The 21,881-nt window shown below is 46.9% G+C and overlaps 1 protein-coding gene across 8 annotated transcripts in view; it reads left to right on the top strand.

Annotated features, from left to right (window-relative positions):
- The window catches only part of STAU2 (staufen double-stranded RNA binding protein 2), a 193,462-nt gene that overhangs the window by 71,852 nt on the left and 99,729 nt on the right, over window positions 1–21,881 (top strand). For all 8 annotated transcript variants that reach the window (XM_064154640.1, XM_064154644.1, XM_064154639.1 and 5 more), the window contains exons 10-11: window positions 3,429–3,560; window positions 7,165–7,225. In XM_064154640.1, coding sequence (XP_064010710.1) covers window positions 3,429–3,560; window positions 7,165–7,225 — 193 coding nt within the window. The remainder of the gene's footprint in view (window positions 1–3,428; window positions 3,561–7,164; window positions 7,226–21,881) is intronic.

Genomic DNA, 21,881 nt, shown 5'->3' with positions numbered 1-21,881 from the left:
CAGGGAGTTATAGACAGCAATGAGCTCTGCTCTGAGCCTCCTCTTCTGCAAACTGCACACCCCCAGCTCCCTCAGCCTCCCCTGACAGGGCTGTTCTCCAGGCCCCTCACCAGCCTTGTTGCCCTTCTCTGGACACGTTCCAGCACCTCAACATCTCTCTTGAATTGAGGGGCCCAGAACTGGACACAGTACTCAAGGTGTGGCCTGACCAGTGCTGAGTACAGGGGCAGAATAACCTCCCTTGTCCTGCTGCCCACACTGTTCCTGATCCGGGCCAGGATGCCATTGGCTCTCTTGGCCACCTGGGCACACTGCTGGCTCATCTTCAGCTACTATCTACCAGTACCCCCAGGTCCCTTGCTGCCTGGCTGCTCTCAGCGCTCAGTCCCCAACCTGTAGCACTGCTTGGGATTGTTGTGGCCAAAGTGCAGAACCCTGCACTTGGCCTTGTTAAATCTCATCCCCATGGCCTCTGCCCACCCATCCAGCCTGGCCAGGTCCCTCTGCAGGTCCCTCCTACCTTCCAACAGATCCACACCTGCTCCTAACTTGCTGTCATCTGCAAACTTACTGATGCTGGACTCAATCCCCTCGTCCAGGGGGATGAAGTCAGTATTGGGAAGATGGGCTCACAATTTTGGTTTTCCGTTGGAGGAGGCTCCATGATGGCAAAATCATTGATCTGAATTAAAAGGAAAACCTTAAAAACTGTGAATATGGAGGAGATTCCCTACTCTAAGCAGTTTTGTGAAAGAAATTCCCTAAAACACTTGCTTCATTATGAATACTTTTAAACACTGTAGCCCCAATTTACCTCTTTAGTAGTATTTTTCAGACTGAACTCACAGTGCTGTTTCTCCTGCCTTCAGGAAGTCTCCTTGATCTCATTAGGATATACAAAAAGCCCCACCTTACCAAAACAAAAAGCCTTTGTGCAAACCACTTAAACAATGCTTCAATGTAATTGAATGTGGAAGTGGAATATCCAGAGATAATACATTCATTTTTATCTGTCACACACTGAGCAAGTTCAGCTGTGATGAAATGGATCTTGTCCTGATTACAAGAGAAACAGAAGAAAACCTCTGATGACATCAGTTGCTGTTCTGTTCCCAAAGTTGATTCCAGGAAGCTCTTTCTCATTGTAGTTAAAACTTTAATCCTTGGTGGAGGTTATGATAACAGCTAAACCAGTTTCACAGGTCTGAGAAATAGCAGCACATTGATTTGTTGTTAGAAATTATCATTTTGTCCCACTGAAGTCTCAGTTTTATTGCATCTGAACTTAGAATCTTAGAATGGTCTGGGTTGGAAGAGACCTCTGAAGGTCATCTGCATTAAACAGGGACATCTTTAACTAGATCAGGTTGCCCAGAGCCCTGTTGAGCCTCACCTTAAATATCATAGAATCACAGAATCAACCAGGCTGGAAGAGACCTCCAAGCTCATCCAGTCCAACCTAGCACCCAGCCCTAGCCAGTCAACCAGACCATGGCACTAAGTGCCTCATCCAGGCTTTGCTTCAACACCTCCAGGGACAGCAACTCCATCACCTCCCTGGGCAGCCCATTCCAATGCCAATCACTCTCTCTGCCACCAACTTCCTCCTAACATCCAGCCTAGACCTCCCCTGCCACAACTTGAGTCTGTGTCCCCTTCTTCTGTTGCTGGTTGCCTGGCTGAAGAGACCAACCCCCACCTGGCTACAGCCTCCTTTCAGGATGGTGCCTCCAGCACCTCCCTGGGCAACCCATTCAGGTATTCCACCACCCTCATGGTAAAGAACTTGTTCCTAAATAAAGTACTTACTCCTAAACAACTAACTGTTTTGCAAAACTATTTGTGAGATGCAAATGCAGAAGGAGAATGCAATCCCCAACCCCTGTGCCTTTGCAGTGTGACAAAGTGGGAGGACTGCAATCACAGGTTTCATCTTTCCCCAAGAAACCACTTTTATTTAAATCTCCAGGTCAGTGTCTCTTGGCGTGTTCTGGCTGCTGTCCCAGTGCTGCTGGGGAGCTGCTGCAGGCAGCAAGATGCAGTGCAGCTCCAGTAGCACTGCTCCTATTATGAAAGAGTGGGAGAGATGTTCAGCAGGAGAATGTGGTTGGCACAGGCTAGTGGAAGAGAGAGACAAGTGTGTACTGAGATACAGAAAAATGTAGTGCTGCTACGAGTTTGGGGACCTTTCAGAAAGCCTAAAGAAGCACTCTGTGCTGGGTCAAGAACTGGCTGGATGGCAGAGCCCAGAGAGTGGTGGTGAATGGTGCCACATCCAGTTGGCAGCTGGCACTAGTGGTGTGCCCCAAGGATCAGTGCTGGGCCCAGTCCTGTTCAGTATCTTTGTTGATGATCTGGACGAGGGGATTGAGTCCAGCATCAGTAAGGTTGCAGATGACACCAAGCTAGGAGCAGGTGTTGATCTGTTGGAAGGTAGGAGAGCCCTGCAGAGGGACCTAGACAGTCTGGATGGGTGGGCAGAGGCCAATGGGATGAGATTTACCAAGGCCAAGTGCAGGGTTCTGCACTTCGGCCACAACAACCCCAAGCAGCACTACAGGCTGGGGACTGAGTGGCTGAAAAGCAGCCAGGAGGAAAGTGACCTGGGGGTACTGGTGGGTAGTAGCTGAAGATGAGGCAGCAGTGTGCCCAGGTGGCCAAGAGAGCCAATGGAATCCTGGCCTGGCTCAGGAACAGTGTGGCCAGTAGGACAAGGGAGGTTATTGTGCCCCTGTACTCAGCACTGGTCAGGCCACACCTTGAGTACTGTGTCCAGTTCTGGGCCCCTCAATTCAAGAGATGTTGAGGTGCTGGAAGGTGTCCAGAGAAGGGTGACAAAGCTGGTGAGGGGCCTGGAACACAAATCCTATGAGGAGAGGCTGAGGGAGCTGGGGGTGTGCAGCCTGCAGAAGAGGAGGCTCAGGGCAGACCTCACTGCTGTCTACAACTACCTCAAGGGACATTGTAGCTAGGTGGGGGTTGGTCTCTTCTCCCAGGCAGCCAGCAACAGAACAAGGGGACACAGTCTCAAGTTGTGCCAGGGGAGGTCTAGGCTGGATGTGAGGAGGAAGTTGTTGCCAGAGAGAGTGATTGGCATTGGAATGGGCTGCCCAGGGAGGTGGTGGAGTCACCATCCCTGGAGGTGTTGAAGCAAAGCCTGGATGAGGCACTTAGTGCCATGGTCTAGTCGACTGCATAGGGCTGGGTGCTAGTTTGGACTGGCTGAGCTTGGAGGTCTCTTCCAACCTGGTTGATTCTATGATTCTATGATTCCTCTGTGTAAAGTTCTCTAGTCCCCTTTTGCACTGTTCTTACTTGATGCAGATTACCTCTTCATCCAAAGAGCTGACAGGTCAGCACAAACATTGCATAGCAATATTAAGGAGTCTGGCATTTATTGTGATCAAGATCAATGTTTTCTTTTTAAGGTGAAAGTAGGCAATGAGATTACTACTGGAACAGGCCCCAACAAGAAAATAGCTAAAAGAAATGCAGCAGAAGCAATGTTGCTACAGCTGGGTTACAAAGCCTCTACTCCTCTTCAAGACCAGCCAGAAAAGGTGAGAAGCAATTCTTGTGATGTCCACATTTTACCATTGTCACGATTTTTCTGCTGTATCAGCTGATGACTTAGTAAGAAGGGAGGCTGAAACTTGTACACTCCTTGTTTTAGGGAGCTGCTTATCAGAGATCATCCCTTGTTTAGCTACAGCTCTATAGCTGCTTGTAGTAGTAAGTCCATCCTCTGCTTCTGTAAGAGCAATGAAGAGCAGAAATGGATATCCTTAGGACTCTGTGTGTGTGCAAAAGTGTGCATGTGATGTGGGAGTCTATTTCTATGTACAGATAGGGATGAAAGTGCAACTTGCTTTTGTGCCACTTCAGTCCTCTGTGAGAGCAGTGGGAGGAATGATGTTAGCAATTTTCATACATGAAGTAGCCACAGTAGTCAATGTTTGTCTGCCTACTGCACCTGCACTAAAAGCATTCCAGAAAAGGAATGACCTTTTCAGAGAGAGAAAATGTGTCTCTATATTTCTGTTGTGGAGAAGGAATGATATTCTAAATTCCTCTGTGTTGCAGGTATGTATTTCTGTGTTAGTGATGTGCAACTTAGCACTCCTCTCCTAGCTTGAGTTATGGACGGGAGGGTTTCTAGCCAAAACTGAGTGCTAAGGTTTAGCCTTCTGTATCCTGAAGAGATAATTTGGTAAGCATTTTTTGGGATTGATTTAGATGTGACATTAGGACGAAATTCTTCCCCATGAGGGTGGTGAGGCAGTGGAACAGGTTGCCCAGAGAAGCTGTGGGAGTTTTCACAGTCAGGTTGGATGGGACCTTGAGCAACCTGGTCTAGTAAGATGTGTCTCTGCCCATGGCAGGGAGGTTGGAACTAGATGATCTTTAAGATCTCTTCCAATCTGAACCAGTTCATGTTACTGTTATTATGTTGTCTTCTGAAACACCTTTTTATTTTCTTTGAAAGTAAGGAAATAAGTATTTATATATATATAGTGAAAGGAAGATACTCTGTTCACTATGTTCTGTACTCCTGGCCAGGAAAAGATAAAGGCCATACTGATTACTTGCCTCCACCTCCTTCTGGTTCTTTCTCTTTTGAGAGTAGCCACTCTGTGTAGGGCAACAAAGCTGGTGAGAAGCCTGGAGCACAGCCCTGTGAGGAGAAGCTGAGGGAGGTGGGGGTGTGCAGCCTGGAGATGAGAAGGCTCAGGGGCGACCTCATTGCTGTCTACAACTACCTGAAGGGAGGTTGTAGCCAGGTGGGATTGGTCTCTTCTGCCAGGCAACCAGCAACAGAACAAAGGGACACAGCCTCAAGTTGTGCCAGGGGAGATCTAGGCTGGATGTTAGGAGGAAGTTGTTGGCAGAGAGAGTGATTGGCATTGGAATGGGCTGCCCAGGGAGGTGGTGGAGTCACCATCCCTGGAGGTGTTGAAGCAAAGCCTGGATGAGGCACTTATTGCCATGGTCTGGTTGACTGGCTAGGGCTGGGAGCTAGGTTGGACTGGCTGATCTTGGAGGTCTCTTCCAACCTGGCTGATTCTATAATTCTATGGATGCTATTCATTGATTCACAGAATGGTTTAAGTTGGAATTGACCTTAAAGATCATCTAGTTCCAACCCCTCTCACACTCACCTTCACTACATTCTTTGCTATATATCTTATCATAGAATCATAGAGTCAACCAGGTTGGAAGAGACCTCCAAGATCAGCCAGTCCAACCTAGCACCCAGCCCTAGCCAGTCAACCAGACCATGGCACCGAGTGCCTCATCCAGGCTTTTCTTGAAGACCAACAGAGGGCTTGGCAGCTAGCTGGTGTTCTAGTGAAAGCACAGAGTGCAGTCATAGCCATTTCATAACAGGCTGATGTCAGGTGGTCATTCACTTGCAGCAGAGTGCTGAGACTTTGCTACTGCTCAAAGTGCTTTCCACCAGTTTCAGCTTTTTCTTCGCTGCCACTCTGGCCCAAAGGGACATTTTGAAAAACAAAGCAAAAGAGGGAAGTCAGCTTTTAATTCTTTTGTTGTTGTTGTTGTTGTTTATTCTAATAAGATTTTCATTCTTGGATTTCAAAACTGCCTGAACTATTTTTACTCAGTAATTTTCCAAGATAATGCCTGAAAACATTCAGCCCACACCATAGCTGCTTTGGAGAGCTCTGCACAGCGGAAACTTGTGGTTACACTCAAATCCTTACAGAGAAATTAGCAGCTACGAGGGGCACTGCTGCTTTGTTTCCCTGCATTTATTCAGTTATTGCTTACAAGTGCCTTGTCCTTGCAAAGCCAGGTTTAGTTACACCCCTGCAGCTGTAGGTATCTTAGAGCTGATAAAACAGTCTACAATGGCTGAATCTTCTGAACGCACCAAGCAAGCATGCTGTTAGATCCCAAAATTGTGGGCCACTCTGATTTCAGAGTGCTGTGTGCAGTTCTGGGCTCCTCAATTCAAGAGATGTTGAGATACTGGAAGGTGTTCAGAGAAGGGTGACGAAGCTGGTGAGGGGCCTGGAGCACAGCCCTGTAAGGAGAGGCTGAGGGAGCTGGGGGTGTGCAGCCTGCAGCAGAGGAGGCTCAGGGCAGACCTCATTGCCATCTACAACTACCTGAAGGGAGGCTGAAGCCAGGTGGAGTTGTTCTCTTCTGCCAGGCAACCAGCAGCAGAAGAAGGGGACACAGTCTCAAGTTGTGGCAGGGGAGGTCTAGGCTGGATGTTAGGAGGAAGTTGTTGTCAGAGAGAGTGATTGGCATTGGAATGGGCTGCCCAGGGAGGTGGTGGAGTCACAGTGCCTGGAGGTGTTCAAGCAAAGCCTGGCTAAGGCACTTATTGCCATGGTCTGGTTGACTGGCCAGAGCTGGGTGCTAGGTTGGACTGGATGATCTTGGAGGTCTCTTCCAGCCTGATTGATGCTATGATTCTATGATGATTCTATGATTTATCAAATCCCCTCGAAGTCTTCTCTTTTCCAAACTAAAAAGTCCCAAGTCTCTCAGCCTCTCCTCATAAATCTAGAACACTGCCATCTTATTTACTGTGTAGACTTCAGGGTTGGCCTCCTTTTGAACCTCTGTGTTAAATACTTTTGTGTGCCAGAGCAGTACCTGGCTTTAAACATAATGAAATTAATTTAAAGACAACTTATTCCCCACATTCTATATATTTAAATAATGGACCTTGGCAGTTTTCATTTCTCCTTCACTAACTAAATGGATTCCTAGCAAGTAAATATTTTCAAATGACACCCAAAGTACTTTGTAATGTTTATGCATTCTTTGATAGGCAGATACTAGGATGTTCTTGTTTCAGAATGTAATTTCTCTGTTGTCTGTGTATGTTTTCAGCTGAGAGCTGCTTAAAATATTTGCCTGATTCAGTACCACATTGACTTAAGCCTTCTCCTTGGGGAAACATTTATATTTCAGTGTTAGGCAATAGTTGTTAATGTTTATTCATGAAGGGTACATTCCTCAAATAACCTGTTTGAGACAAAAAATTTAGATGTGCTAGCAAAGTTTTGTGAGATGTGGCAATCCTAAGTCATCCTCTTTAGAGTCTTTCATCTGAGCCTATAAACAGGACTGTTTGGTTTAAAGGATTGGTTTGGTCTTTACTTAGTTGTCTTTTTCTACCTGTTTCAGCTTGGAGAAAACAAGAGCTGGAATGGCCAGAATGTTGGGTACCCTGAGCCAGCAAGTAACAGTGAGTATTGATTTCTGAACTGGTATTTATCCTTGCTCCTTTTCATCTCTGTAAGATTTGGGTTACTGCAGATAATTTATACAACTTCTGTAAAGGTTTTAGGGGTTCTGTTGCAATGAGCTGAATTAACTCTGGAGTGTCCTCTGTGTGAGTATAGGTATGAATGGGTGCAGAAACAGGAGTTACTCACTGAATTATTGAATCCTTCAGGTTGTGAGGGACTTTAGGAGGCCATCTAAGCTGCCTGCTAAAAGCTGGGCCAGTACAGAGTTCACACAGGTTGGAGTCTCCTCTTCTGCAGACATTCAAAACCCATCTGGACGTGTTCCTGTGTGACTACTCTAGGTGATTCTGCTCTGGCAGGGCGGTTGGACTGGATGATCTTGCAAGGTCCCTTCCAATCCCTAGTGTTCTGTGTTTCTGTGATTCTCCAAGGACAGAGATTCCATAGTTTCTCTGGGCAGTCTATTGTAATGCTTAATTATCCTCACATTTGATTCTTCCCCTGTAATCCCAGTCAGAACATCTTCTGTCTGCTTATGATTGTCATCTCCTGTTGGTTTGATACATGCCTAAGCAGTGTGCCTGACTTAGTCTTTCTGGCAACATCCTCTCAGATATTGGAAGTTCTTAGACCCCCAGAGCATACAGCTATCCTTTAAACCTGGTTAGCCTAATAGATTTCCATCATTGAGTAGTTCAGCTGTGTAGATCAGAGCTTGGATGCGAGGATGTAGTGGGAGAGATGTCAAAAGCCTTGCTAAAGCCAAGGTAACTGACATCCTCTGCTCTCCCTTCATCCATAAATCCAGTCATTTTATCATAAAAGGCAAACAGGTTGTTGAGCCTGCTTTTCATCTGTGCTAAACTCTCCCAGGCAACCAGCAATGGAACAAGGGGACACAGTCTCCAGTTGTGGCAGGGGAGGTCTAGGCTGGATGTTAGGAGGAAGTTGTTGGCAGAGAGAGTGATTGGCATGGGAATGGGCTGCCCAGGGAGGTGGTGGAGATTCCAAACCTGGATGTGTTCCAAGCCAGGTTGGTTGGGGCCTCAAGCAACCTCTTCAGGTAGGAAGTGTCCTTGTCCATGGCAGGGGGGTTGGAACTAGGCCCCTTCCAACCCAAACCATTCTGTGATTTGCAGCCCCTAGAGGAGATGTTTACTGTCAGCAGAATGCTCATTTATCTCTCTGGATTTGACTTAAGCAAAATCAAAACATGAAAGAAATCTGCAATCCTAATGCCAAGTGCATTTCCTTGGGAGCTTATTTTGGGTTTATGTTTCTGGCTGGGACCATCACAAACACCATCCAGTATGTGTGGTGGGAGAAGCTGTAGATGAGCTCTGAAGAGTGAAAATACATAGAAGAAAGAAGCAGCAGTGTTTTTATGCAAAGGCAAAAAATAACCCTAACTGTTTTTACATGTTCCTTGCTCTCAATTTTCTGTAGTGTAGTTTTCCTTTGTCTGTTTCCAGCAATTTGGGCACTCACAAAGTATCAAAACAAAGCAATAATGGAAAAAAAGGAGAAGATTCAGAGCAGTTCTACCTCTCTGTAAAGGACAGGCTCTTTGTTTTTCTGGCCTAACATTTTATTAGTAGGGATTCATGCATGACTTTACAGTCTTTGTTCTTCAGAGTACATCTGCTCCTGCTGTTTTTTCACCACCTGAAATCATAATCATTTGTTGGTGACATCACAATTAGTTACTGTGAAGATGATTCGATTGTCACCAACAGATGATTATGATTTCAGATGGTAAATAAGCAGCAGGAGCAGATGATCTCCTAAGGAACAAAGATACTTGATCTCATGCAGTTGTTCTCAGGAAGAAAAACTAAAGAAGAGTAAAGGAGCAAAGAGATACTCAGAAGAGGTTCTGAAATCTGTGAGGAGGAGCTTTGAGCATTTTTTTCCCAGAGATTACACAGAGTTCAGTATTCTAAGGGATGAGAAATCTAAAACAGATGAAAATGTATGGTGGTCCTGCAAGCCCTTGCTGTAGGTTTACATCCACACTCTTCTTTCCCAGTTAGGAGAAGAATAAATGCAAAATAAGCTGTGTCTGTTGAGGATTCTGCATGCTACTACATCTTCACTTTGTAGGAAACAAAATTTAGGTGCACTTCATAGTTTTGGCCTTCAATATGTCTTTTTTTCCTAGTCCTCTACGTGTTGGCTTTTCACCTAGGGACTGGGGGTAGACATCAGTAGGTATTGTAATGCCTCTCTACTCAAATGAACAGTAACTGAAGTCTGCAGGTTGGGAGTAAAGTTTTTGTCTTGTCTTTCAGGTACTTTTAATTGGAATTTATATGTGATATGTTTTCCTGAGCTATGCAACTTTTCTGGGTGTATTTCAAAGGTGATTTGCAGTGGATTGTGTGCATTTCTGCTAAGTGCTGCTTTGAATTGCTGTCAAACTTCCCAAACTTTGCCACTCTTGCTAGGAGGTAGATTGATATATATACATGTACATAGAGTCCTGCTTCTGGGAGGAATGACCCCAAATAAGCTCCTGCACCAGTACAGGTGAGGGCTGACCTGCTGGAAAGCAACTCTGCAGAGAAGAACCTGGGAGTGCTGGTAGACAACAAGTTCACCATCAGCCAGCCATGTGCCCCCATGGACAAGAAGGCAAATGATCTTCTGGGGTGTATGAAGAGGAGTGTGGTCAGCAGGTCAAGGGAGGTTGTTCTCCCTATCTTCTCTGCCCTAGTGAGGGCACAGCTGGAGTACTGGGTGCAGTTCTGGGCACCCCAGTTCTACAGGGAAGTGGAGAGCCACTGAAGTGCTGAGGGAACTGGAGTGTCTCTGTTAGGAGGAGAGGCTGAGAGAGCTGGGGCTGCTTAGCTTGGAAAAGAGCAGCCAGAGAGGGATCTTGATCACTGCCAATCAATGCTAAAGGGTAGGGGGCAAGAGGGTGGGACTGGGCTCTTTCCAGTGCTGCCTAGTGATAGGAGAAGGGGCAGTGGGAACAAATTGGAATCCAGGAGGTTCAACTTAAACATAAGGAAAAGATTCTTTGCTGTGAGGCTGCTGGAGCCCTGGAACAGGCTGCCCAGAGAGAGGCTGTGAAGTCTCCTTCTCTGGAGAGATTCCAAACCCACCTGGACATAGTGATCCTGGGCAATCTGTGTGGGGTGACCCTGCTTTGGCAAGGGGGTTGGACTAGATGATCTCCAGAGGTCACTTCCAGCTCATGATTCCATGATTCTGTGATCACTTAAACATTTGTAGTCTGTCTGTTGAGTAAAGCAGCCGTGAGTGAAGGTGTAGACATGAATTCTGATGTTCCCTGGCTGCTCTGCAGATTTTATGTTCTGCATATTTTAGATACAGTTTAAAGAAAATCAAACATAAAGTGTTGGAAGCAACCAGCTGCCTGGTTCTGGAGTTGGAGGGATTGTGCAGCTGTAAGAACTGCACACCTGGGCTGTGAGGCTTCTGGTTTGAATGTCTTCAGTCTGAGAGGGAACACAAGTCAGCTTTCTAGGAGGCTGCATGACCGTTGCTCTCTGGATATGAAATGTATAAAGAGGGAAGAGCCCTCATGACAGCAGAGAGCCAGCTCTGTGGGCACAGAGAATATCAGAGAAATGCCCTTTGTGCTTCTCCTGGCTCCCTGAAACTCCTCTGTGAATTGCATTTGGTCCAGGGTTGTTAGTCTGGTCCTTTGGGAATGACAGCACAGGAGAGAGCAGTGCTGTGCTCTGGTTTGATGTTAACTCTCAAATGCAGACTTAGTATTGTAATTCTGCAAGCACTCTGCCTGTGGTTTTCTGCCTGCAGCCAAGCAAACTGAGTATCACACACAGATGACCTCAATATTATGTTCCCCTTAAATCCTTTCACTTTTCAGAAGTATTTGCACCTTTTCCTAATCCCTTCCCCCCCAACCTGGAACTCACCATGTGCCTCACTCTCGGTCTAGGACAGTGATGTCCTTGAAGAATTGAATCACTTGAACTGAGGCTTTCTTGCTGTCAGAACCAAGACTTTGTTCTCCATCCTTCCCTCCATCCCCTTTCTCCTACATCAGACATTTTATCCCATGTGCCTTACTCTTAGTCTAGGACAGTGATGTCCTTGAAGAATTGAATCACTTGAACTGAGGCTTTCTTGCTGTCAGAACCAAGACTTTGTTCTCCATCCTTCCCTCCATCCCCTTTCCTCTACATCAAACATTTTATCCCATGTGCCTTACTCTTAGTCTAGGACAGTGATGTCCTTGAAGAATTGAATCACTTGAACTGAGGCTTTCTTGCTGTCAGAACCAAGACTTTGTTCTCCATCCTTCCCTCCATCCCCTTTCCTCTACATCAAACATTTTATCCCTATGACTTCCACTCCCCCACCGCTTTCCCCTCCTCTGATTTCATCTTCACTCATACCTATGCCCTGCTTGTTGATGTCCCCCTTGACCTTCTTAGCTTCAGCAACCTCTCTATCCTTGTCTAGTAGACTTGCACCTTCTTTCATCTCTTCTGTGTGTGGGTCATGCCTTTGTTTTCATCAGCACAATTCTCATTCCCCTCTTAATCTGTTAATGAATAGCCTTGCCTGCACAAGTCACCTCCGGTTGCACTTAGGCACTCTCTTAATTGCTTCACCCTCTCAGTAATCACTTTCTTGCAGCTTTTACCAGCACCTTGATCTGCCAGCTTGCTAGCTGGATTTGCTCCTGCTCCAAATCTGCTGATCCTCTTTACTGATAAGAATACTGCCCTTTCTTCTGTGCTTAGATTGAGGTTTTTTTCAGATCCTGGTTCATTTTACTCTTAGGTTATCTGGTGCCCTGATGAATTGTCAGAAACTCATCCTGCAGAGATTACAATCTGAATAAAAATGCTGTAGATGTCTGTTGGAGTATTTTGTAGAGTAGCCTCTAGAAACCCCCCACTGCAAAGCTTGGTTTTTACCCAAGTCTTCTGTTCCCAAGCAGAGGTAAATCTGGGAGAGCTTTTAAAGGCCATTATGCCATGACTTAAAAAACAAATGCTGCTGAAATGTGCACAGTTTAAATCTCCTTCCTTACTGAAGGTTCCTTTCTGCTTGCACAGAAAATACCCCAGTGAAAATAAGGCTATCAAAACCTGACTCCAGGAAGAACTTCTTCCAGGTAACCACCAACAGGGTTGGTTAGCCTGAAGAAGAGGAGGCTCAGGGATGACCTCATTGCTGTCTACAACTACCTGAAGGGAGGCTGTAGCCAGGTGGGGTTGGTCTCTTTTGCCAGGCAATCAGCAGCAGAACAAGGGGACACAGCCTCAAGTTGTGGCAGGGGAGGTCGAGGCTGGATGTTAGGAGGAAGTTGTTGCCAGAGAGAGTGATTGGCATTGGAATGGGCTGCCCAGGGAGGTGGTGGAGTCACCGTCCCTGGAGGTGTTGAAGCCAAGCCTGGCTGAGGCACTCAGTGCCATGGTCTGGTTGACTGGCTAGGGCTGGGTGCTAGGTTGGACTGGATGATCTTGGAAGTCTCTTCCAACCTGGTTGATTCTATGATTCTATGAACTAAATAGTATTTACTTCAGTGTCATGGTTCTTTTAAGGTTAAACAAATGAGTATTTTAATGAGCAACTTTATGTAACATCAGTTTGTTTAAGGTCACATTGATGAGGTCTTTCGATTGCAGGACATTGTGTAATGACAGAACATATTTTCATGTCTGAATCTTGCAGTAGCTGGTGACACAGAAATACCAGAGATAGCTGTGTGAAGTAGGTAATGATTGCATCTTGGTATTTCCATCCAAGCTTGTGTAGAGACCATTCCTGAGAAGACGATGGCCACACTGTTTGCCTAGTCAGTGGTTCCACTGACGTTTTCTGAGCTCCTACTGAGGTCATAAAACTCATCTGAAAATATTTGAGTATATAAATAGGCTTTTAGAGTGAGTGGAGGGAGAAGGTAATTTCTTTTTGTGATAATATTTACATTTTTTTTTCAGTCTTGTTGTTGAAATAGTTATTTGGTGTTGTAAATTCTCTCCTGTTGCTCTCAGAGGGTTTGTAATAGGCCACGCTCTAGACATCACAGTATCACAGTATCATCAGGGCTGGAAGAGACCTCACAGATCATCAAGTCCAACCCTTTACCACACAGATCAAGGCTAGACCATGGCACCAAGTGCCACGTCCAGTCCTGCCTTGAACAGCCCCAGGGACGGCGACTCCACCACCTCCCCGGGCAGCCCATTCCAGTGTCCAATGACTCTCTCAGTGAAGAACTTTCTCCTCACCTCCAGCCTAAATCTCCCCTGGTGCAGCCTGAGCCTGTGTCCTCTCGTTCTGGTGCTGGCCACCTGAGAGAAGAGAGCAACCTCCTCCTGGCCACAACCACCCCTCAGGTAGTTGTAGACAGCAATAAGGTCACCCCTGAGCCTCCTCTTCTCCAGGCTAACCAATCCCAGCTCCCTCAGCCTCTCCTCGTAGGGCTGTGCTCAAGGCCTCTCCCCAGCCTCGTCGCCCTTCTCTGGACACGCTCAAGCAGCTCAGTGTCCCTCCTAAACTGGGGGGCCCAGAACTGGACACTGTACTCAAGGTGTGGTCTAAGCAGTGCAGAGTACAGGGGCAGAATGACCTCCCTGCTCCTGCTGGCCACACCATTCCTGATGCAGGCCAGGATGCCACTGGCTCTCTTGGCCACCTGGGCACACTGCTGGCTCATGTTCAGGTGGGTATCAATCAGCACCCCCAGATCCCTCTCTGTCTGGCTGCTCTCCAGCCACTCCGACCCCAGCCTGTATCTCTGCATGGGGTTGCTGTGGCCAAAGTGCAGCACCCTGCACTTGGAGCTATTGAACCCCATCCCATTGGACTCTGCCCATCTGTCCAGGGGGTCAAGGTCCTGCTGCAGAGCCCTTCTGCCCTCCAACTCAGTCACATCTGCCCCCAGCTTGGTGTCATCTGCAAACTTGCTGATGACTGACTCCATGCCCTCATCCAGGTCATGTGGAGAACCTGCCAGTTGTCTGGAGGAATTACTGCATGGCAGAGTCCTCCAAGCCTCTTAAGGTTCAGTCTCTTTTTACTTACGTAACAGTCAAGTCAGGATTAGATCTGGGTCTAACTTTTCCTGCTTAGTGCCTTCCTCCAAGGTTTTGCCATGGCTTTCAAGCAGCGCAATATAAGAAGGCTTTGTTTGGTGTGAATACTGCAGGTAGTGTAACCTGAGAGAAGGCTGCTGGATGCTTGTCAAGGGTTTTAGGGAGTTCTGAAAATCCTGATGATCTGTTTATGGAAGCAGCTTTTCTTTATCCATTGCTGGGGTGTTTCACATAATCTGTGAGCGTGTCACGTACAGAATTCTATCACAGTTTGCTTTGCACCGTCACACAAAGCACTCCTCTGTTCTGGTTGTAGTGCAGGGAAGAGCACATGCTCCTCAGGGGTGTCAGGTGAAGCCATACACCAGCTGACACTGCTTCTGTAGAGCTTTGCAGATGAGAGCCTAGGGAGAAAATTGTAGCTCTCAAGAGAAGAATGAAGTTGGGGTTGAGCCTGAGGATACTGGTGGCCTGTGAACACAAAACATCAAGGAGTGACCTCAGACCAGGAGATGGCATTGGGCGAAGGCTGAGGGTCCCTACAATGCCAATCAAGAAGAAAAGGGAAGAGCTGAGCACTGATACATGTGTGTGGGTTGACAGTACGAGCCTGATCCTGTAGGTCATCTTTTGGAGTTGAATGATAAAACAGAATTTTCACCTTCTGTGTTTTCTGACCTTCCTGACAGGAGCAGAAAGTTGGAAGTGGGATGCCCATGGTAGCAGCACAGACAGTGATACCTGTGAGCATGCAGGCAACACTGTCAGCACTCTGAACTTCCCTTAGCTTAGCAGCACACTGCTGTGGGGTAACTTCTCACTGTCTCCATAGCAGCAAAGTCCTACTAGATTGAGGCTCACTTGGCCATGTGGTCAGTTGTCTGCCTTCTTCACCCCGCTCTCTGTGCACTAAGTCCCTCTGATGGCTGGTTTGGTTTTCTGTGGGCTCCAGAGGGAGTGAAGGTCCAGACAGTAGGTGGGGACTTTTGTGTAGAAAGGTCCCTTTGTCTTCCCAGGCAAGGGAGCCATGAAGAGAAAGGGTTAGAGGCTAAAAACCCAACTACTCCAACATATCCTTTGGAGGATACTCTGTCTCTCCTCTATATCCTCCTTTCCCCTGCTACTGCTGCTGGGAGAAGTGGACTCAAAGCATTGACATTACACTTCAAAGGGAAGGCTTGAGGAGTGCCTGGGCCACTTTTGTCACTTAATTGTGCATTTGCTTGGAGTCTAAACTGTTGTGTAGTTGGCTGGTATGTGACAGCAAACTGCAGACAGTGGGAGATGAAGAAATTTGTTCTTGGGTAAGGTAAGGCTTTGACGTGGAGTGTTTGGAGACTCCAGAAGGCTGTGAGAGACTGTTAGCAATTACTGCCAAGGATGAGTAAGCCATGGTTTTGTAATGGTAGTGATTAGACTGCCTAGCTAGCATGCATGTTTTCCTAGCACATTTGCCCACAGGTTTCAATAATAGAAATTAGTTTAATATGTTTCATGAGTGTACCTCCAAGTTAATGTCCAGCAGAAAGGGCAGCATTAGTGGTAGTATTCTAGATCCTGTGACTGCTCATCCTTACAGTGCTGCCTTTGGAATGTGGAATAAATATCTAGTGGACACAAAAATTGAATTATTCATTTTTTTAATCTGAAAAACTAACAAAAGTATTAAAATATCCACCTACAGATGGGCTCCAGTGCAAGTGCAATGCAGTGCAAGCTGGAGCAGAGGAGGTTCCATGTGAACACAAGGAAAACTTTCTCCCTGTGAGGGTGCTGGAGCAGAGGAGGTTCCATGTGAACACAAGGGAAAACATTCTCCCTGTGAGTGTGCTGGAGCAGAGGAGGTTCCATGTGAACACAAGGGAAAACATTCTCCCTGTGAGTGTGCTGGAGCAGAGGAGGTTCCATGTGAACACAAGGAAAACTTCCTCCCTGTGAGGGTGCTGGAGCAGAGGAGGTTCCATGTGAACACAAGGGAAAACTTCCTCCCTGTGAGGGTGCTGGAGCAGAGGAGGTTCCATGTGAACACAAGGGAAAACTTTCTCCCTGTGAGGGTGCTGGAGCAGAGGAGGTTCCATGTGAACACAAGGGAAAACATTCTCCCTGTGAGTGTGCTGGAGCAGAGGAGGTTCCATGTGAACACAAGGAAAACTTCCTCCTTGTGAGGGTGCTGGAGCAGAGGAGGTTCCATGTGAACACAAGGAAAACTTCCTCCTTGTGAGGGTGCTGGAGCAGAGGAGGTTCCATGTGAACACAAGGGAAAACTTCCTCCCTGTGAGGGTGCTGGAGCAGAGGAGGTTCCATGTGAACACAAGGGAAAACTTTCTCCCTGTGAGGGTGCTGGAGCAGAGGAGGTTCCATGTGAACACAAGGGAAAACTTTCTCCCTGTGAGGGTGCTGGAGCAGAGGAGGTTCCATGTGAACACAAGGGAAAACTTTCTCCCTGTGAGGGTGCTGGAGCAGAGGAGGTTCCATGTGAACACAAGGGAAAACTTTCTCCCTGTGAGTGTGCTGGAGCAGAGGAGGTTCCATGTGAACACAAGGAAAACTTTCTCCCTGTGAGGGTGCTGGAGCAGAGGAGGTTCCATGTGAACACAAGGAAAACTTTCTCCCTGTGAGGGTGCTGGAGCAGAGGAGGTTCCATGTGAACACAAGGGAAAACTTTCTCCCTGTGAGGGTGCTGGAGCAGAGGAGGTTCCATGTGAACACAAGGAAAACTTTCTCCCTGTGAGGGTGCTGGAGCAGAGGAGGTTCCATGTGAACACAAGGGAAAACTTTCTCCCTGTGAGTGTGCTGGAGCAGAGGAGGTTCCATGTGAACACAAGGAGAAACTTTCTCACTGTGAGGGTGCTGGAGCCATGGAACAGGCTGCCCAGAGACATGATGGAGTCTCCTTCTTTGGAGACATTAAAATCCTGCCTGGATGCATTCCTGTGTGACTTGTTCTAATGGTGCTGCTCTGGCAGGGGGGTTAGACTGGATGACCTTCCAAGATGCTGTAATTCTGTGTGATGGAGCTGTAGAGAGTATTATTCCTTTACTCCCATGGTTTTTGTGGAAGTGCTTGTTTGAAGACTGATGAGGCTAATTTCTGAAGAGAGGTTTTATTCTCACACATTTTCCTTTGTTGCTGTCATGATTCTTGTCTTGTGCTAACAGTTTTACTGCTGTACCTAAACTGTTACCTATATATATCAGCAAGTTCACTGATGATACAAAACCAGGGGGGTGGCCAACAGCCTGCCAGGTTGTGCTACCCTCCAACAAGATCTGGACAGGCTGGAGAGCTGGGTGACGGCAAACCTTAGGAAGTTCAGTAAGGAGAAGTGCAGGACTCTCCATCTGGGGAGGAATAACAACAGGCACCAGTACAGGTTGGGGACTGCCTTGCTGAAAGCAGCTCTGTGGAGAAAGACCTTGGAGTGCTGGTGGACTGTAAGTTCTGCATGGGCCAGCAATGTGCCTCTGTGGCCAAGAGAGCCAATGGCATCCTGGAGTGCATCAGGAAAAGTGTGGCCAGCAGGGCTAGGGAGGGTCTTCTCCCCCTCTACTCTGCCCTGGTGAGACCACACCTGGAATACTGTGTCCCCAGTTCAAGAGAGACAGGGACCTGCTGCAAGGAGTCCAGCAGAGAGCCACGAGGATGACTGGGGGACTTGAGCATCTCCCCTGCCAAGAGAGACTGAGAGGTGGGTGTCAAGTGGCTGGGGTCAATCTCTTTCCACTAGTCAGCAGCAATAAGACAAGGAGCAACAGCTACAATCTTGAACATGAGGAGAGATTTCTTTGCAGTGAGGGTGACAGAGCCCTGGAACAGGCTGCCCAGAGAGGTTGTGAAGTCTCTAGAGGCTTTCAGAGCCCACCTGGCTGAATTCTTGTGCAGACTACCTTAGGGGATCTTGCTTTTGGCAGCATGGTTGGACTCGATGATCTCTGGAGGTCCCTTCCAGCCTCTAAAGTTCTGTGATCTGCTCTTTTCTACCCTTCAGCAGTGTCCAAATAATCAGAGGAGAGTGGGCAATGAGATTTTAAAAATCCCCATTAAGACATTAAAATCTGATAGTGAATTATAGTAGATACTGGTCAGACTAATGGCTGCACTTGATGACCTGAAAGGTCTCTTCCAACCAAAAAGATTCTGTGATATTCTTGCTTAATTTTTTTAGAGAGACCCAAGTTTTACTTGGAAATTTGTAAGATGCTTCATGAAACACAGGCCCTGAATATAAAAATATGAATAGCTTGCAACTCTATTAATGTAGTGTCCAGAATATTACTTTGTTTTCAGAGATAATCAATGATGATAATACAATACCTGCCCCCTCCGAGCCAAGTTGTGATTTAAATTCATTCCTGCTTAGAAAGCACTCTGAAATCTTCAGCAGGAAGGTGCTGCATAAATGTAAAAGGACTACTATTAATTTAACATCACCATTATGGTGAAGTCAGTACTTTAGGAGCATTTGCTGTAACTCTGCTCAATATCTTTTTATTCATCATATGCTGCAGATTAGTTGTTTTAACATTTAGAGAGCTTAGTAATCTGGAAGTATTCCAAGCCATTGTTCCAGACAGCAGTTAGATATTTGGGTGGATCATGTAAAAACAGTGAAATGGCTGAGAAAGCATGTCAGATGTTTATTTTAAGTGCTGTTACATCAATGGAGCAGACATCTGCAGCGCTGGGCTTGATTTTAAATGTCTTTAAACTTCTTTTAAGTTTACATTGGACCATGTTTTTTTTTCTGAAATCAGTTTGGGGAGATTAATGTGGTGCTTCTTAATCAGTGTCTTGCTTTACCTTGTTTCTTCCATTTTCCTGGCTGTGGCTCAGATCCATAGGAAATCAGATTGGCAGTGGGCAGGTCTCAGGAGGTGGTGGACACCTGCCGCTGCATTCTTGGTGCTGTTTGGTTTCTCACAGTATCATCACAGAGTGTATCTGGTTAGAAAAGACCTCCAAGATCTTCCAGTCCAACCCTTGACCCAGCACTGAAGGGTCATCACTAAACCATGTCCCTAAGCACCAGCTCCACATGCTGCTTCAATAAGTCCAGGGATGGTGACTGCAGCACTGCCCTGGGCAACCATTCCCATATTCAAGAACCCTTTCAGTGAAGAAAGATTTCCTAACATCCATTCTGAACCTCCCTTGGTGCCTTGAAACCATTTCTCCTTGGTGTCAAGTGATAGGACTGGGGGAAGAGAACAGAACAATGGGATGCAGTCTCAAGTTGTGGCAGGATAGGTCTAGGCTGGATGTTAGGAGGAAGCTGTTGGCAGAGAGAGTGATTGGCATTGGAATGGGCTGCCCAGGGAGGTGGTGGAGTCACCGTCCCTGGAGGTGTTGAAGCAAAGCCTGGCTGAGGCACTTAGTGCCATGGTCTAGTTGGTTGACTAAGGCTGGGTGCTAGGTTGGACTGCATGATCCTGGAGATCTCTTCCAACCTGGTTGATTCTATAATTCCATGAGGCTACTCTCTCCTTGCTCCAGCCTCCCTTCAGGTAGCTGTAGAGAGCAAGGAGGTCTTCCCTCTTCTCTAGATTGAACAACCTCAGCTCCCTCAGCCCCTCCTCACAGCCCAGGTGCTCCAGGCCCTTCTTCTGCCTTGCTGCCCTTCTCTGGACACACTCCAACCCCTCAATGTCCTTCCTGTAGTGAGGGGCCCAGAACTGGACACAGCACTCAAGGTGTAGCCTGACCAGTGCTGAGTCCAGGGGCAGAATAACCTCCCTTGTCCTACTGGCCACACTGTTCCTGATGCAGGCCAGGATGCCATTGGCTCTCCTGGCCACCTGGGCACATTTTCAGGCACTTCTTCAAACAACAGCCATCCCCACTTCCTTTTGAATTACTGAGCAGGGCAAGCACATGGAAATGATCATTTGTCTGAAGTGATCAACCCCCTGACCCTGCAGGCTTTCCTGGCCCTCTCCAAGTCATAGAATCATAGAATCAGGCAGGTTGGAAGAGACCTCCAAGATCATCCAGGCCAACCTAGCACCCAGCCCTGGCCAGTCAGCTAGACCCTGGCACTAAGTGCCTCAGCCAGGCTTTGCTTCAACACCTCCAGGGACAGTGACTACCACCTCCCTGGGCAGCCCATTCCAATGCCAATCACTCTCTCTGCCAACAACTTCCTCCTAACATCCAGCCTAGACCTCCCCTGCCACAACTTGAGATTGTGTCCCCTTGTCCTACTGCTGGTTGCCTGCGAGAAGAGACCAACAGTCACAGCTTCCCAACCACACATCCCCCAGACTGTAGCTTGCCATGGGGTTGATGTGGCCTAGGTGCAGGGCTTGGCCTTGAAGCCTAACATCAGGTATCAATTTCTGTACTACCTGTTGTCATTATCATTCATGTAATCTCATGTATAAGACCACTAAAAATACAAGCAGTGATAGACCTTGGGGGTTTTAGGGTACAAAATCACAGCTGTAAGACTGGGTATAACCACTTTAAAATTAGAAGACCAACCAGGCTCCCCATCTCTATGAAGGTAGGTGAGGGGGAGCAGTCAAGTGAAGAGCAGATACATCTTTGTGAATAGAACAAGCTGCTGTTCCAGACTTCTGAAAGTATTTAAAAGCCAAATGTGGGAGCAAATCAATTAAAAGGTTGAGCAGTCTGCTGAGTCAGCAGGGAGGAAGTTCAGTTTTCACCATGTGGTTGAAAATGAGGCTATTAATTACTGCTAATATTTTTTGAGTCTTCTCCATGTGGTAGACATTTTATTTGAAAATACTACTGAAGAATACTGGGATCAGAGGAATCCTTTCTGGGTAAATGGAAGTCAATTTTCTTCTCTTCTTTGCAATGTGTTCTGCATTCTGAGGTGAATGTAATAGCTACTGCAAATGAATTAAACATTGAAGCCTTTGATTTCTCTGGGGATTACTAAATCAGGTAACAAACAGGTTTATTATCCCTAGAATGAAATGCCCTAAGGCCAGGGTTCAACCGTGTTGTTTTCAGAAGATTAAAGCATGGAATTAATGAGAAATTACATATTTCAAGCTCATTTTTCAATTTATTAATGATAAAAAAGGAATTTTCCTCTTGTATCAGCAAATTGGGCACTTCTGCTCCCAACGAGTCATAGAATTACAGAATGATTTGAGTTGGAAGGGACTTTAAACATCATCTAGTCCCAGCCCCCCTGCCCTAGGCAGGGATACCTCCTGCTAGACCAGGTTGCTCAAGGCTCCATCCAGTCTGGCTTTCAGCACTTCCAGGCTTAGAGCTGCCACAGACATCTCTGGGCAACCTGTTCCAGTGCCCTCACCACCCTCACAGGGAAGAATTTCTTCCCAAAGTCACATCTAAATGGAGCTTCTTCCAATTCGAAACCATTATCCTTTGTCAGAAGTCCCTCCCCAGCTCTCCTGTAGACCCCTTCAGGTACTGGAAGGCTGCTCAAAAGCCTCCCCAAAACTGTCTGTCTTGAGGCTGAACAACATCAGCTCTCTCAGCCTGTCTTCATAGCAGAGGTGCTCCAGCACTCAGATCGTGGCTTACTCTGACCCTGTTCCTACAGTTCTGTGTCTTTGTTGTGTTGTGGCACAGGACTCCAGGTGGGGTCTCCTGAGAGTGAAGCAGGGG

Source organism: Pogoniulus pusillus, chromosome 14 (assembly GCF_015220805.1).
Source record: "Pogoniulus pusillus isolate bPogPus1 chromosome 14, bPogPus1.pri, whole genome shotgun sequence".
NCBI lineage: Eukaryota > Metazoa > Chordata > Aves > Piciformes > Lybiidae > Pogoniulus > Pogoniulus pusillus.
Note: the sequence above shows the minus strand (reverse complement) of the source record. Positions and strands in the feature narration are given on the sequence as shown.